Source organism: Dermacentor variabilis, chromosome 4, assembly GCF_050947875.1.
Source record: "Dermacentor variabilis isolate Ectoservices chromosome 4, ASM5094787v1, whole genome shotgun sequence".
Classification (NCBI taxonomy): Eukaryota; Metazoa; Arthropoda; class Arachnida; order Ixodida; family Ixodidae; genus Dermacentor; species Dermacentor variabilis.
In genome coordinates this window covers 188,815,141-188,828,316 of record NC_134571.1, presented here as the reverse complement: position 1 = coordinate 188,828,316, position 13,176 = coordinate 188,815,141, and the positions used below count along the sequence as shown (strand labels likewise).

Genomic DNA, 13,176 nt, shown 5'->3' with positions numbered 1-13,176 from the left:
CCCCCCCCCTGTTGCTACCCCACTGATGGCTACTCCATTCGCTATCAATCTGTACCACCGTCTACATGAGTGTTAACAGTATAGTAACTGAAGGTAATGACTGCGCTAAAAGTAACAATAAAGAAATTATTAAGCTATTCTCAAACGGCAAGTTACACTTCCCCGTCATCGAAAATATCTTCAGCACACGCGTACATGGGGTACGACAAGAAAGGGAAAATGGAAGGAAGGCGCGGTGCGATATGTTGCACTTCTCGGACCAGCTGCTCGTTAGCTTAGAGGCCGTTTTATGCCTACACAGAAAACGAGGGCATACGTACGGAAAGCCCGCTTTGCTAACGTTTCTACTGGTGGGCCAGCATTCTTGAGCGTTTGGCTTGTGGGCGCTATATATATATATATATATATATATATATATATATATATATATATATATATATATATATATATATATATATATATATATATATATATATACTTTTCTGCTTAGACCTTGCGATCGGCAAGTCCCGATGGATGAGTCCGATCGTTAGCAGACCAGCTTTCATTACGCCTGACGGCCTGTATGAGTTTACAGTAATACAAGTCGGCCTATGCAATGCGCCCGCGACATTCGAAAGAATGATGGACAAAATTCTGCAAGGCCTCAAATGGAAGACCTGTTTGTGTTATAAAGGCGACGTGGTAGTTTTCTCTCCTGATTTCACCACTCAAGTCTCGTCTACCCGAAGTTCGTACTTGCCTTGCCACCGCCGGCCTTCAACTTAATCTGAAAAAGTCCAAAGTCATAAAAAAATGCGGAGTATCATAGTTGAACTTGTAGTTCTTAAACAAACCTGGGCTTGCTGCAAGATTTCTTGCCCATGTACAGGAGTGTGCACAAAACTGTTAATGCATGCCTACGGATGATACTTCCAGCGTACCTGACCTGCACCAGCCATCTTCGTCGAAGAGCTGAGCTGTCTCTTTTGGCCTCTTGTAGTAACCCCTGGTCATCGATGGAATCCGAAAGCGCACTTCACCCGACTGGTTGGGCCCCAACTTCTTTTGTGTCGATAAGTCGACAATCTGCTTGAGAAAAAAAAAACAATACGCATGCCATACATTTTTATCCCGAGCTTATGATCATTAACCTTGTGTTCTATCATCAACCCGTGTCCTAAAGCTAACACGCGTAAATAATTTATATTTTTCCAGTGACCGCTTTTCACCAGCCAACTGTTCGTGCCAATTTATCGTTCTGCGCAAGGTGCACCATCCTGTCCAAGATCGTTGTCGAACATTATGAATTATTTAATAGCGAAATAGCGTTCTTTATTCTGATTGCATGTGTGTCATGAATAGCATTTAACATTATGGAACACACGCGAGCAATGGCGATTTCGCTGGAATATGTAAGGAGTAACGTATAATAATTCGTATAGAACTAAATAAATTAAATTAAATAAAGCGGTTTTGCTTGCCAAAACCACTTTTTGATTATGAGGCACGTCGTAGTGGGGGACTCCGGCAATTAGGACCACCTGGGGTTCATCATCATCATCATCATCATCATCATCATCATCATCCTGGTTACGCCCACTGCAAGGCAAAGGCCTCTCCAATACTTCTCCAACTACCCCGGTCATGTATAATTGTGGCCATGTCGTCCCTGCAAACTTCTTTGTCTCATCCGCCCACCTAACTTTCTGCCGACCCCTGCAACGCTTCCCTTCCCTTGGAATCCAGTCTGTAACACTTAATGACCATCGGTTATCTTCCCTCCTCATTACATGTCCTGCCCATGCCCATTTCTTTTTCTTGATTTTAACTAAGATGTCGTTAACTCGCGTTTGTTCCCTCACCCAATCTGTTCTTTTCTTATCCCTTAACGTTACACCCATCATTCTTTCCATAGCTCGTTGCGTCGTCCTCAATTTAAGTAGAACCCTTTACGTAAGCCTCGAGGTTTCTGCCCCGTACGTGAGTACTGAGTACTCACAGGGGTTCTTTAACGTGCAACTAAATCTAAGTACACGGTTGTTTTCGCATTTCGCCCGCATCGAAAGGCGGCTGCGGCCGGGATTCGATCCCGCGACCTCGTGCTTAGCAGCCCAACACCATAGCCCCTAAGTGACCATGGCAGGTGCCGGATAAAGCTCACCTAAAATGTTTATCCATGTACCCAATAAGCCAAAACGTGCTTTTTTCCGTAAAAGTTTGCCGCAAGGCATATTAGATAGACAAAAGTAAACAAAAGCTTCCAATTCTGTTTTGTGCAAAAACTTGACGATGAGGTGCCGTGTGTGAGGCGTGCACTGTAGTTGTCCTCCTCTCTCACGCGTCACACTGGACACGCTGCGTCGTCTGGAGGCACCGCCTTGAACTCCGTCCACGCACAGTGGCACATATCAAGTGGCCCAAGATGGCATCAGAGAAGTTCGTTGACGAGTGTCAGGCACATGCCCAGAGCTACCCACCCAGTGACGCATGGCCAGAGGTATATGGCGAGTTTCACATCACTCGAACAGCGCACAGCTTTAGAGTGCAATAGTTTCGGGTTCGGCCATCATATTAAAGCGAAGCTTGATTCAAACATTCCTTCAGCTTTTCCGCGACTGCTTGTGTATTGCAGAGTGCGTGCACCATGCTGAGAGTATTGGGGTCATGAAACTGTCTTGGTCGTACCATTGTCATCCCGCCACATTCGCGCATAATTGACCAGTAAGGAACACAGACACCAGATATATTGCAAGTCTCAGGGGCCCACGGCGGCAAGTGATGTACACTAGTGCTGACAGGATCTCTAGCACCAACAACATGCCGTCATCGTCGTTTCATGACCTTCGTGCCATTGCGATCATTTCCTTGTTATCATGACAGCCTCAGTATTGCGCCCCTCTTTATTCAGTCGCTGTCACTGCGTTGTCATATCGTTGATTTGAAGCTGTTACCTTCGAGCCGTTGTCGTTATACCGTCATCGTCATCGGTCCGTCCCCTTTACTGTATTGTCGTCACGGCATTTTTATTATTCCTTCGTCTCCACAGAGTCGCCGTCATGTCGTCGCGTTCGTTCCATGGTGGTCATTTTACTCCGACAGCAGCTAAGTGCTCGAAACTGGTTTTGCCTTGACCGTCCGTCCCGTCCCGATGCCCTGTTCGTCCGTCCTTTCCGTCCAGTTTGTTGCCGTCACATCGACCATTGTCTTTAGGGGCGACATGCTACGACGGTATTTTTTCTTCGTCAGGTCAGCTCGTCTTCCTGTGCTTCACCATTTTCAGGGGGAAAAAGAAAGTAAAGCTTCTCCAGCGCCCCACCCAGTGAAGCAATGCCATTGACCTGACCATGACGCAATGCCCACGTGGGAGTCTATCGCGCTAACCACTGAGCTCTCGCACAACAGTGCTGGGAAATTGGTGCTAGGTTTTGAGCTTCATACAGAGTCTGAGATCTGTGGCATATCTGCCAGTATTTTGAAGCTCAGTATAAACAATACTGTACTAGATGACCATAACATTAGGTGCATTGCATAGAAATTGTACTTTACAAGATGGCGGGCCGTCTGCGTTTTCGTAGTCATGTTCGGGAAAATAGCGTGGGCGGCCCAAAGCAGGCTTTCATAACAATGAATATGGTAAGCTTCAAACATGGCACACACAAACATAAAGGCTAAGCCGCGAATAAAATTGTTGAGATGAAAACGGTGAGCTAACTTGAAAAGCATCGACAACGCCAATGCCAACAGCAACGTCACAGCGCCATGGCAACGTTGTTTGCACATAAAATAGCTGGCATTATTTAAAGGCGTCAAGTGCCCTATATGGTAGTACGGCAAATGTAAAGCGAAAAGGAAACCTGTAAAATTACATAGGTGGCTTTGGGTCATCTCGCTCGTAACATAATTTGCAGTAGATTATGTAGCTGCACAGTCTATCTGAAGGAACCAGGTGGGACCTTCAGACCATTCATCGAGCCCTAAAACTCCTTTGAAAGATTTGGAGGACGCTTAAGCTTCGCCTTGAATAGTGGAACGCCATAGCATTCAGAGATTCCTCAGTGCTTCCCACGCTTCCCGGCAACTATAGCTTATGTAACTATAATATATTTACTGGCAAAATCCTGGAGGTAGTAAGCAGTAAAATGTAAGAGCACCGCGAACGAATAAAATTACTAGCACAAGCATTTGGCCTAACAACTACAATTAACGGTTGGATAAACTTATATATTTTAACAAACTTTATAGAGTCTACATAAGCTGGGGGGCTCTGAGAGCGACGGAGTCTATCCATGCACGTAGGACAAATTCCACTGAGTGCATTACTATATGACACAGAAATGAATTTACGAACATTATAAAAAGAAAGGATAACAACATATCTAATCAGCGTTACGTTCTCTGTACTATAAGAAAATTACAAACACTTCACAAAACTGCATCACTAACATTCTTGTGTGCTATTTTAAATTATATAGCTGTTTACACGACCGCACCCTTCTGCCTTAAGTGACCTCCCTGTAACCGCAGGATCCTTCTCCAGTTCTCACTAGTGGACGAACTCAATTGTTTAAACAATGCGAAGGCAAACAAAATGAAACTGAAAACAAAATAAATGAGCTGCTGGTTTCAAATGTTGAAAAATGCTATTATCCCAGTAAATGAACTCAAAGCCCGACTACTGTGCGTCAACACAGCATGCTAATCCGCTAATACGCTAATCCCACGTCGACTACGATAGAACTGGCTTGTATCACCCCATGGATGCCAGCATCGCTTCCAGACCGTTGGCCCTGTTCTTGTGTCTGGCAGCGTCACTGTACCCGGCAGCATCACTCGACTTGCGACCGGAATACCTATCGCCACTGACATCAATTCACACATCAGCTATAGAAGAACCGATGTGGACGGAGGCTTTTTATGGGCCCGGCTGTTGGTGCGTCCACGCACCACCCTAACCCGCAAATGTTCGTCATGCAGGTGTCACTTCACATGATCGCCCACCTTCTGTTCCCTGCCCTGGCTACGGTTTCTCCAGGCGTCCCCCAACCGCATCTGGCATGGCACGTGAACTACGATAGAACTGGCTTTTACCACCCGATGGATGCCAGCTTCGCTTTCAGACCCTTGGCACTGTTCTTGTGTCTGGCAGCGTCACTGTACCTGGCAGCATCACTCGACTTGCGACCGGAATACCTATCGCCACTGACATCAATTCACCCATCAGCTATGCATGCGTCTATTTGTCGTACAAAAAATTGGAGGACGCTTAAGCTTCGCCTTCAAGAGTGGAACGCGACAGCGTTCCTGTCGACCCGCCAAGGGGTGTAAGACAATGGGCTACAGGGCAGCCATCACTTACGAGGCGCCCCGCATCGGACGCGGTGAGCGTCGAGCCATATGGTCGAGCAACGCAGCGTTCGGCGCAGCAACGAAACGTGCGCCTGCGCAAGCGGAACGAACCAAAGAACTCGGTATCTCGGAGGGGGAAATGATGCACGCCAGCCAAACGTCGTGATCGGCACGGGCCGAAAGAAAGACAGATAGTGATCTAAAGAAAGGAAGGCCGCATGATTCTGCAGAGGGAGCAAGGCGAAGCGTTGTCAGGGGAGAGAGAGTTCATGCCGCGACCCGCCTCGCACCGGTCCTCGTACAGCTCCAATGCGCGCGTGGCGCGCCATCTGTCGGGCAGCGCCGTACATGGAGAGGAGGGGGTCTTCTATGTTTGCCGCAAGATGGCTCTGCGTGTGCGGAAAGCCCAGAAGAAATGCAGCGGAAACGCACTTCGCTACTCGTGTAATTGCGACTTCTGTAAGTTACATGTTCATAATTACCGATATACACCGCAGTATAACTTTCCACGGCTCGTTTCGAAGGCAACACCGCATTCACTAGAGGCGCGTTTGTACCGCTTGGAAGCATGGAACTCGTGGCTGAGTGGTAGCGTCTCCGTCTCACACTCCGGAGACCCTGGTTCGATTCCCACCCCGCCCATCTTGGAAGTTGCTTTTTATTTATGAAGTGCCTGCCGTGATTTATCGCTCACGGCCAACGCCGCGGACGCCGACACCGACACCGACGCCGACGACACCGGCTTTTCTGCGACACGAGCTCCTTAACGCTATCGCGTTAAAATCCCTCAGGTGACCTGATCCTAGGTGCCTAGGGACAGCATCGTTTAGGGATTTTTGAGAAGGCGCGATGCTGGCGCCGAGCGACGCCGTGTCGTGTTCGTCCTCGGCGTGATCGTTCTCTGGACAGCGCATTGTTCAAAATTGCTCGAGTGATCGTGCATGCTTTGCTTGTGTGGTGGTTGTAGGTTCTGTGTTACTTGGCGGAAAGCCGTGAGTAGTGGCGGTGCGGCAGTGCGGCTTTGGCCTCGGTGAGCTCTGGAACTACAGAATCTGCGTTGTGGGACCCGTGCTTTCTTGAGAACCCGGTGGTGGTGACAATTGAAATACCGAAGTGGCTTAGCGCCTCGGCAAAAAGTTCTGCGAACCGCGATGTGGCGTTGCCGTGTCCGACTTTGCTTAACGGACATCGAGGGATGTGCTGCTCGTTGCAAGTCATGTAAATGCAACTGCGTCGACCGACCACTGTTCAGCACTGAATGTGTGTTTGGTGCGCTGTGCTTGAAACGAGTGGTGCAGCCTGGCAGCGGGGGTGGCGGAGGAGCAGAGTGGCTTAGGGTTTGCGCGTTCACAGACATGTGCTCCCGTCTTGGTCTCATTAGCGGCTGTCGCGGGACTGCGGTGTGCTAGCTCCTTGCCTAGTATAAAGTTTACGACGCTAACACAGAGCATGTTCACGTGTTATAGCTGCTATGGGAGAACTCCCCTGGTTGTTCTGATGTTACTGGTGTTGTCACTGGAACTCCCGAATTTCTTGCTAGAATATTGCAAATAATGTTCTCATTGTGCTGCGAGGATTCAAACATATGATCAAAAGAGTAGCAGTCCACAATTCTACATTTCAGCCACTCTGCTGAAGGTTCAGTCGCGGTGAATACTGATCCCGGAGAGCGTGATCTAGCCAACAGGTGCCATGATTGGCTAACACCTGCTCAATGTCTGCGTACTGTATATAGAGCTGGCATCCACACCTTCAAGTTCTTACACATCACCTTCCCACTTGTGAAGGCAGTCCTATGTTAAATTTTCTTCTTACATGTGATGACAATGATTTGGTGCGCCTGCTTCATTAATCTCCTTCTAGTGCTTGGCTTCTCAGATTTACTGGATGGAGCTGTTGGTGTCTTGTTTTCCTCAAGCAAAGCGCAAGACCTAGCAATGGCTAGCCCAAATATAGATTTGAGAAAACCAAAACGAATTCAGCAGTAAGAAGCTAAAGGGTTGTTTTGGTGTAGATCAGTGGCTAAGTCCGGATATGAAAGAGGAGGAAGAACAGCCGAGTCTTTCCACGTTAACACTGTTAGGCACAACTCCCACAAATAAAAACGACTCTTACTTATTTTACTTTTTAAGGAGATTACCGACTTATGAATTAACTCATGAATTGTAGTAGAGAGAAAAAAAAAGTAAGAAAGCAGTGGCTTTTTGTGCGTAGACTATGCATACACCTGGTGCTCTTATGGTCATTTTTTCCCTACCGCTAAACCATTCTAAACAAGAAAAGTTTATACACAATTAGTTTATACCCAGACCACAACTAAACCACAGGTATTGGTGGTAAGCAAAGTATACTTGTTCGGTGACGTTTTCTGCAGCCCTGCTATTGGGCTTTCCTTCCTTTTCAGCTGTGCAGGTTCATTAAGAAGTGATGAGACAGTTTGACAATTTTAATCGTTGAAAGACTTAGCGAAACCTTTTTCGGGTTGTTTTTTCTTGGTTTCAGACTCTGCACATTGCATTTAAAGGCGTGTTTTCTGTGTTTGTTGCTTTTTCTTTATGGGTAGGGCATGTCAACATTTTTTACACCATTTCAAGTATGTGGTGCCATAGACTGTTCTTAGACGGAGTCTTGCCCTTTCATTCTGTACACCCGCCGTGGTTGCTCAGTGGCTATGGTGTTGGGCTGCTGAGCACGAGGTCGCGGGATCGAATCCCGGCCACGGCGGCCGCATTTCGATGGGGGCGAAATGCGAAAACACCCGTGTGCTTAGATTTAGGTGCACGTTAAAGAACCCCAGGTGGTCAAAATTTCTGGAGTCCTCCACTATGGCGTGCCTCATAATCAGAAAGTGGTTTTGGCACGTAAAACCCCAAATGTTATTATTATTCATTCTGTACAATTTGATGTCGGCTTTTTGTGTCCAAGGCCGTTTTACAGCGCGATTGTAGCATTTTGCTAAGTTTTGCCTCTGTCACCCAAGCTTGAAAGATTGCTACCCACTGCTGGTGGCATGACACCATGGGACATTTCTTTTTAAATAAAAGGAAGTCTGTCACTTATCCTGTGCACTGGTTGTATTTTGTCTCTTTGAATTGCAATTTGTTGCCTATATTTGCTCTTTTGTTGCATTTCAGATTAGGAATGGCTATCGTAATTGACATTTAACCCTACTGCACACAATGTGGATGATATGTAATTGCAATATATTGATTGATTGATTGAGTAACTTTTAATTTACAGTCCTGCAGAACGCGTATTAGCACGTCGCGGGTCGCTCCCACGTCGGGACCGACAGGCCTAGCCTGCCAGCCGCATCGTGGGCCTGCTGGACAGCCCAACGTTGCTCAGCCAGGAGTGGGTTGCGGAGGGCCGCCTCCCACCTAGCTGAGCTGAAGTCAGGGCTTGCTATAGAGATACATCCCCAGAGCATGTGCGAAAGTGTTGATCTATCCCCGCAAGCAGGGCACGCGTCATCAGTGTAAATCTCCGGATATATCGCATGTAACGTGAACAGGTTGGGATAGGTTTCTGTCTGCAACAGTCTGAATGTCAGTGCCTGAGGCCTAGTGAGCTTGGGGTGAGGAGGAGGGTATTGTCGCCGCGAGAGATAGAAGTGTTTAAGAAGTTCATTATAAGTGGCAGGCGCGTCCCTACCATGCGTAAGTCTCTCTTCGGCCGTTACAGCGCCAGCGCGGTCAGTCAGTGCGCGCGCGGCAGCGTGGGCCGTCTCATTGAGGTTCGTGGGGACACCCGCCATGTGCCCAACGTGGGCTGGGAACCAAGTAAGCAAGTGATACTTGATTCTATCCGGACCTGCCTTACGAAGCAGCCCAAAAGCCTGTTCTGAGATCACTCCACACTGAAATGCCCTAATAGCCAACCGTGAGTCACTGTAGATGACGTCGCTGCTGTCATCAAGCATCGCCAAGGCAATGGCCACCTGCTCGGCTATCGCCGGATCTCCGGTTCGTACAGATGCACAGTTTGTGAGTCGCTGTTTGGAATCCACCACTACTGCAGAAAAGGAGCACCCCTTCCGATATGCGGCCGCGTCAACAAAGCAGGCTCTACGCCCCTCTGTCTGGATCTGTTTGAGTATGGTTGAAGCTCTTGCTTTCCTTCTACCCTTGTTATATTCAGGGTGTACATTTCTTGGTATCGGCGATACCGAGATTAAATCTCGTATGTCCCGTGGTAACTGGCATTTTCGTGGCGCTTCTGCAGATGGTGGGTAGCCGAGCTCTTGTAATATCCTCCTACCGGCGGCGGTTGTGGAGAGTTTGGCAAGTTGCGCTCTTTCCTGAGCCTCTGCAATCTCCTCCAGAGTGTTATGCACACCTAGCTGGAGGAGGCGATTGGTGTTGGTGAAGATCGGTATACCCAGGGCTCCCTTAGTTATTTTCCTGAGCAACGTGTTGAGTTTGTTCCTCTCTGCTCTTTGCCATCTGTGCATAGCCGCCACGTAGGCAAAGTGGCAAAGCACAAAGGCGTTAATCAACCGTAACAGAATGTCTTCGTTAAGGCCATGATGGCGGTTAGCCACCCTTCGGATGAGACGTACTGCGTTGTCCGTCTTGGACGTGAGCTTGATTATCGTTTGCGCGTTAAAGCCAGTAGATTCGACTACCATGCCGCGTATTCTTATTGCGTCGACCCTAGGAATCTTGTCTCCCTTGCCCGTGCGAAGACAAATGGTGCTGTCTGACAGTGGTCTCCAGCCCATGGGCTTACGACCTCTTCTTAAGGGGCGGTAGAGTAAAAGCTCTGACTTCTTAGCCGAACAGTTTAATCCCGTGGGTCGAAGATAGCCCTCCGTGACCTCGATGGCCTCCTGTAACGCACTCTCAACCTGTCCGTCACTTCCTCCAACACACCAAATGGTAATGTCATCCGCATAGATGGTATGCCTGATGCCCTCGACTCGTGAGAGTGTTCTGGAAAGGCCGATCATGGTCAGGTTAAACAAAGTGGGCGAGATCACCGAGCCCTGTGGAGTGCCCCTTGTTCCAATCTCCACCTCTTCCGCGATCATGTCTCCTGCGCGGAGAGTCGCTCTTCGTCGGCGCAAAAATGACCTGACGTAATCATGGAATCTTACGCCCAGACCACCATAAATATAATAGAAGTTAATAATTCAAGAATAGTGCCTTTGCATGGTGGTGCAGCCATGAATTGTGGCTATAAGGTACCAGCGCTGCAGATAGCACTGCTTGGGCAGAATATAGTTCAACTCTACTACTTTCAAACGTCATTGCTTTTATCTGAATTTATATAGCTCCAGTTTCTATGAACAACACACATCTGGTGGAAGAGTGGCTTGCACCTGCAGTTGGGCCCAATGAATAGCCAAATTTCTGCCCATTTTCATGTTATTAGCATATTAGTAAAGGCAGTCGTTTTTATAGTAGCCTGTTTGCCCAGTGTAGAAGCCGCTGCAGGGTGTCAGGATCTCGTACACATCTTCAGCTTTGCAGGGGACACAGCATCTGGCACATAGTTTGTCACAGGCCATGTATTCGGGGCAAGTTGAGTTCACTCACTAGCAAAGGGAGAACCAAGCTTGTTGGATGTGAAGTAAACCGCCTGTATACTCAGGGGCCTTTTTCATTTCGTGTGACATATGTGGTTATAGCGACCCTTGTTTTAAGCACTTCTTGTCCAGCAGCGGTCGTTTGCTTTTGAAACACTCAGGATAGCTTTCAGCAAGCTGGACAGGAATAACACTGAAAAACCAGCACATGTTAATTCTCGCACTTATCATGCGAAGCTTCGTACAGTATGATGAAGGCGTAAATAAATGAGGGTGTTCCTCAAGGCCTTGTAGCACATGTCACGAGTTTGGAGCAACAGGATGTATAGCACTAACCATGGCCAAAGGTGTGGCCATGGTTGAAGTGCAGTGCAAGGTCAAGAAAACATATCTATGAGCAGCACCCTGGTAAAGGAGACTCTGGAAAAACTAGTGGGAGCCTGTTGAACATCTGGTCGACCCACTTGCTGGCTCCATAAGGCAAAGTATGATAAAGAGAAGGAAGTCATCAACACACCAGAAGGTTTTTACATATAAACACTGTGCTAAGGTCATAACATGCCAACAAGTCTTAGTGCGCAGGCTATGCACAACCAACTACATATGCCTTCTGTTCGGACATTGCTCATTGTAACTAACAAGGATGGAGTGGACAAAAAAAGAACAGCAGCTCCATTAATTTGGTTTCACTGGTATCAACAGTGTTTTGTGAGTGTACATTACCATACTCCCCAATGCCTTGGGTGACATCAGCAAGGACAAGCTTGAGGCAAGGGGTAATAGACGTCTTTACAAGCTAAACATGCATGCATGCATGGAAAGCACATTGTGTCCAAAAAGTAGGCACTTCACAGGGGCACTGGAGTAGGAACAGGTTATTAACAGTGGGCAAATACAAGCTACTAAACACCCAACACTGTTGCCATGTAACGACCTCTGAAACAATCCCTCTTAATGAGGAAATCATCTTCGTGTATCCATAAAGAGGGCAGATGGGCAAAGCCCCTTCAGTAATGCTGCCAGCTTCAAAAGCCCATTTTGCACATCTTGAATGCTTCCTTCTTAAGACTTTGCTCGTTGCAAGCATTCTACTGTCCAAAAGCTGTCATTGAGAGCACTGTTGGTTTGGTGGCAATAAAGTTCAGAAGCAATTGCGACAAACCTCCCTTCCTAGTTGGCCTGGATGCCCACCGTGCTTATGAAGCAGCACCATGAGGCAAGCAAGGTGAACTGATGCTTCCAAGCCCTTGTTCGTTTATCACACTGTTCTGTTAGTAACAACCATGAGACTTGAAACCAACAAGCTCAAGTTCTCCACTCGCATGGTTACTGCGGAGGATCCATAAAAAGCAAAAAACAGAAAACTCAAGGGAATGGATAAAGCACCATTTAACACTTGGTATTGCTACAGCCCACCCCCTTCTTTTATTCTGTCTGGTCGTGCTACATCTTTTTACTATAGATAGGCATGAACTTAGGTGATGTTCCCAATCAGTGTCCAATGTTTATATACACTATGTGCTGGTTCTAAGAGGTTCGAAACACTGCAATGGAAGCTTCAAGTAGAAAAGGTGCCGGGAAGAAAAAAAAAAGCTGTGCTGCAACCATCTCGGCAACATCTTGTCCCTTAAGTAAAAATTGTGCTTCCATATTAACTTGAGCCCTTCAGTTTAAAGTACCAGTGCACTTATGAACAATGAATCAATTCTCAAAGAGCATGTGCAGTCCAGCCAAAAGCAGGGGCAAGAATCCGCATTGCGCTCCTACATTGAAGGTGAATAACACGTACCATAATGGCGAATGTGCTTTAGTAAGCTTCCCTGCAATATGAATTTGTAATGTACAAAGAATTGTCAATGAAGCTTACCACGAGCACAGATGCACTTGCAAATTATATCACAATTGAAGATAATGAGCAAACCTATGTGCCCTTTCCACTCTTAGTATGCTTTACTGCACGATGCTTATTTACACCTCTGTATTGCGGTGTAGCAAGCTACAAAAGAAACTTTGCATAATTAGGCTTTTTAGGATTATCTTTCTCGCAATACACTAATATTTCGCGGTGAAGCCTAAGCAATGTACTGCGGTGAAGCATACTAAAAGTGAAAAGGGGCAAGAGTTTTTTAATCATACTCTCGCGAACCCTCCGCCTCTCAGGTCGCCTAAGTGGACATACTATGCTGGCTGATAGCGGCCCCCTCCCACTTTTAGTATGCTTCGCCGCGTAACTAAAATGTACTGCGGCGAAGAAGCCGTACATTTGTATTGAGTGAATAAACAAATGGTTTTTACAACAGTGCAGAAATAAACGCGCA

At 47.2% G+C, this 13,176-nt stretch overlaps 1 protein-coding gene across 1 annotated transcript in view; it reads right to left on the bottom strand.

Annotated features, from left to right (window-relative positions):
• The window catches only part of LOC142580019 (uncharacterized), a 121,259-nt gene that overhangs the window by 39,158 nt on the left and 68,925 nt on the right, over nt 1-13,176 (bottom strand). Inside the window, exon 8 of the mRNA XM_075690745.1 lies at nt 924-1,068. Coding sequence (XP_075546860.1) covers nt 924-1,068 — 145 coding nt within the window. The remainder of the gene's footprint in view (nt 1-923; nt 1,069-13,176) is intronic.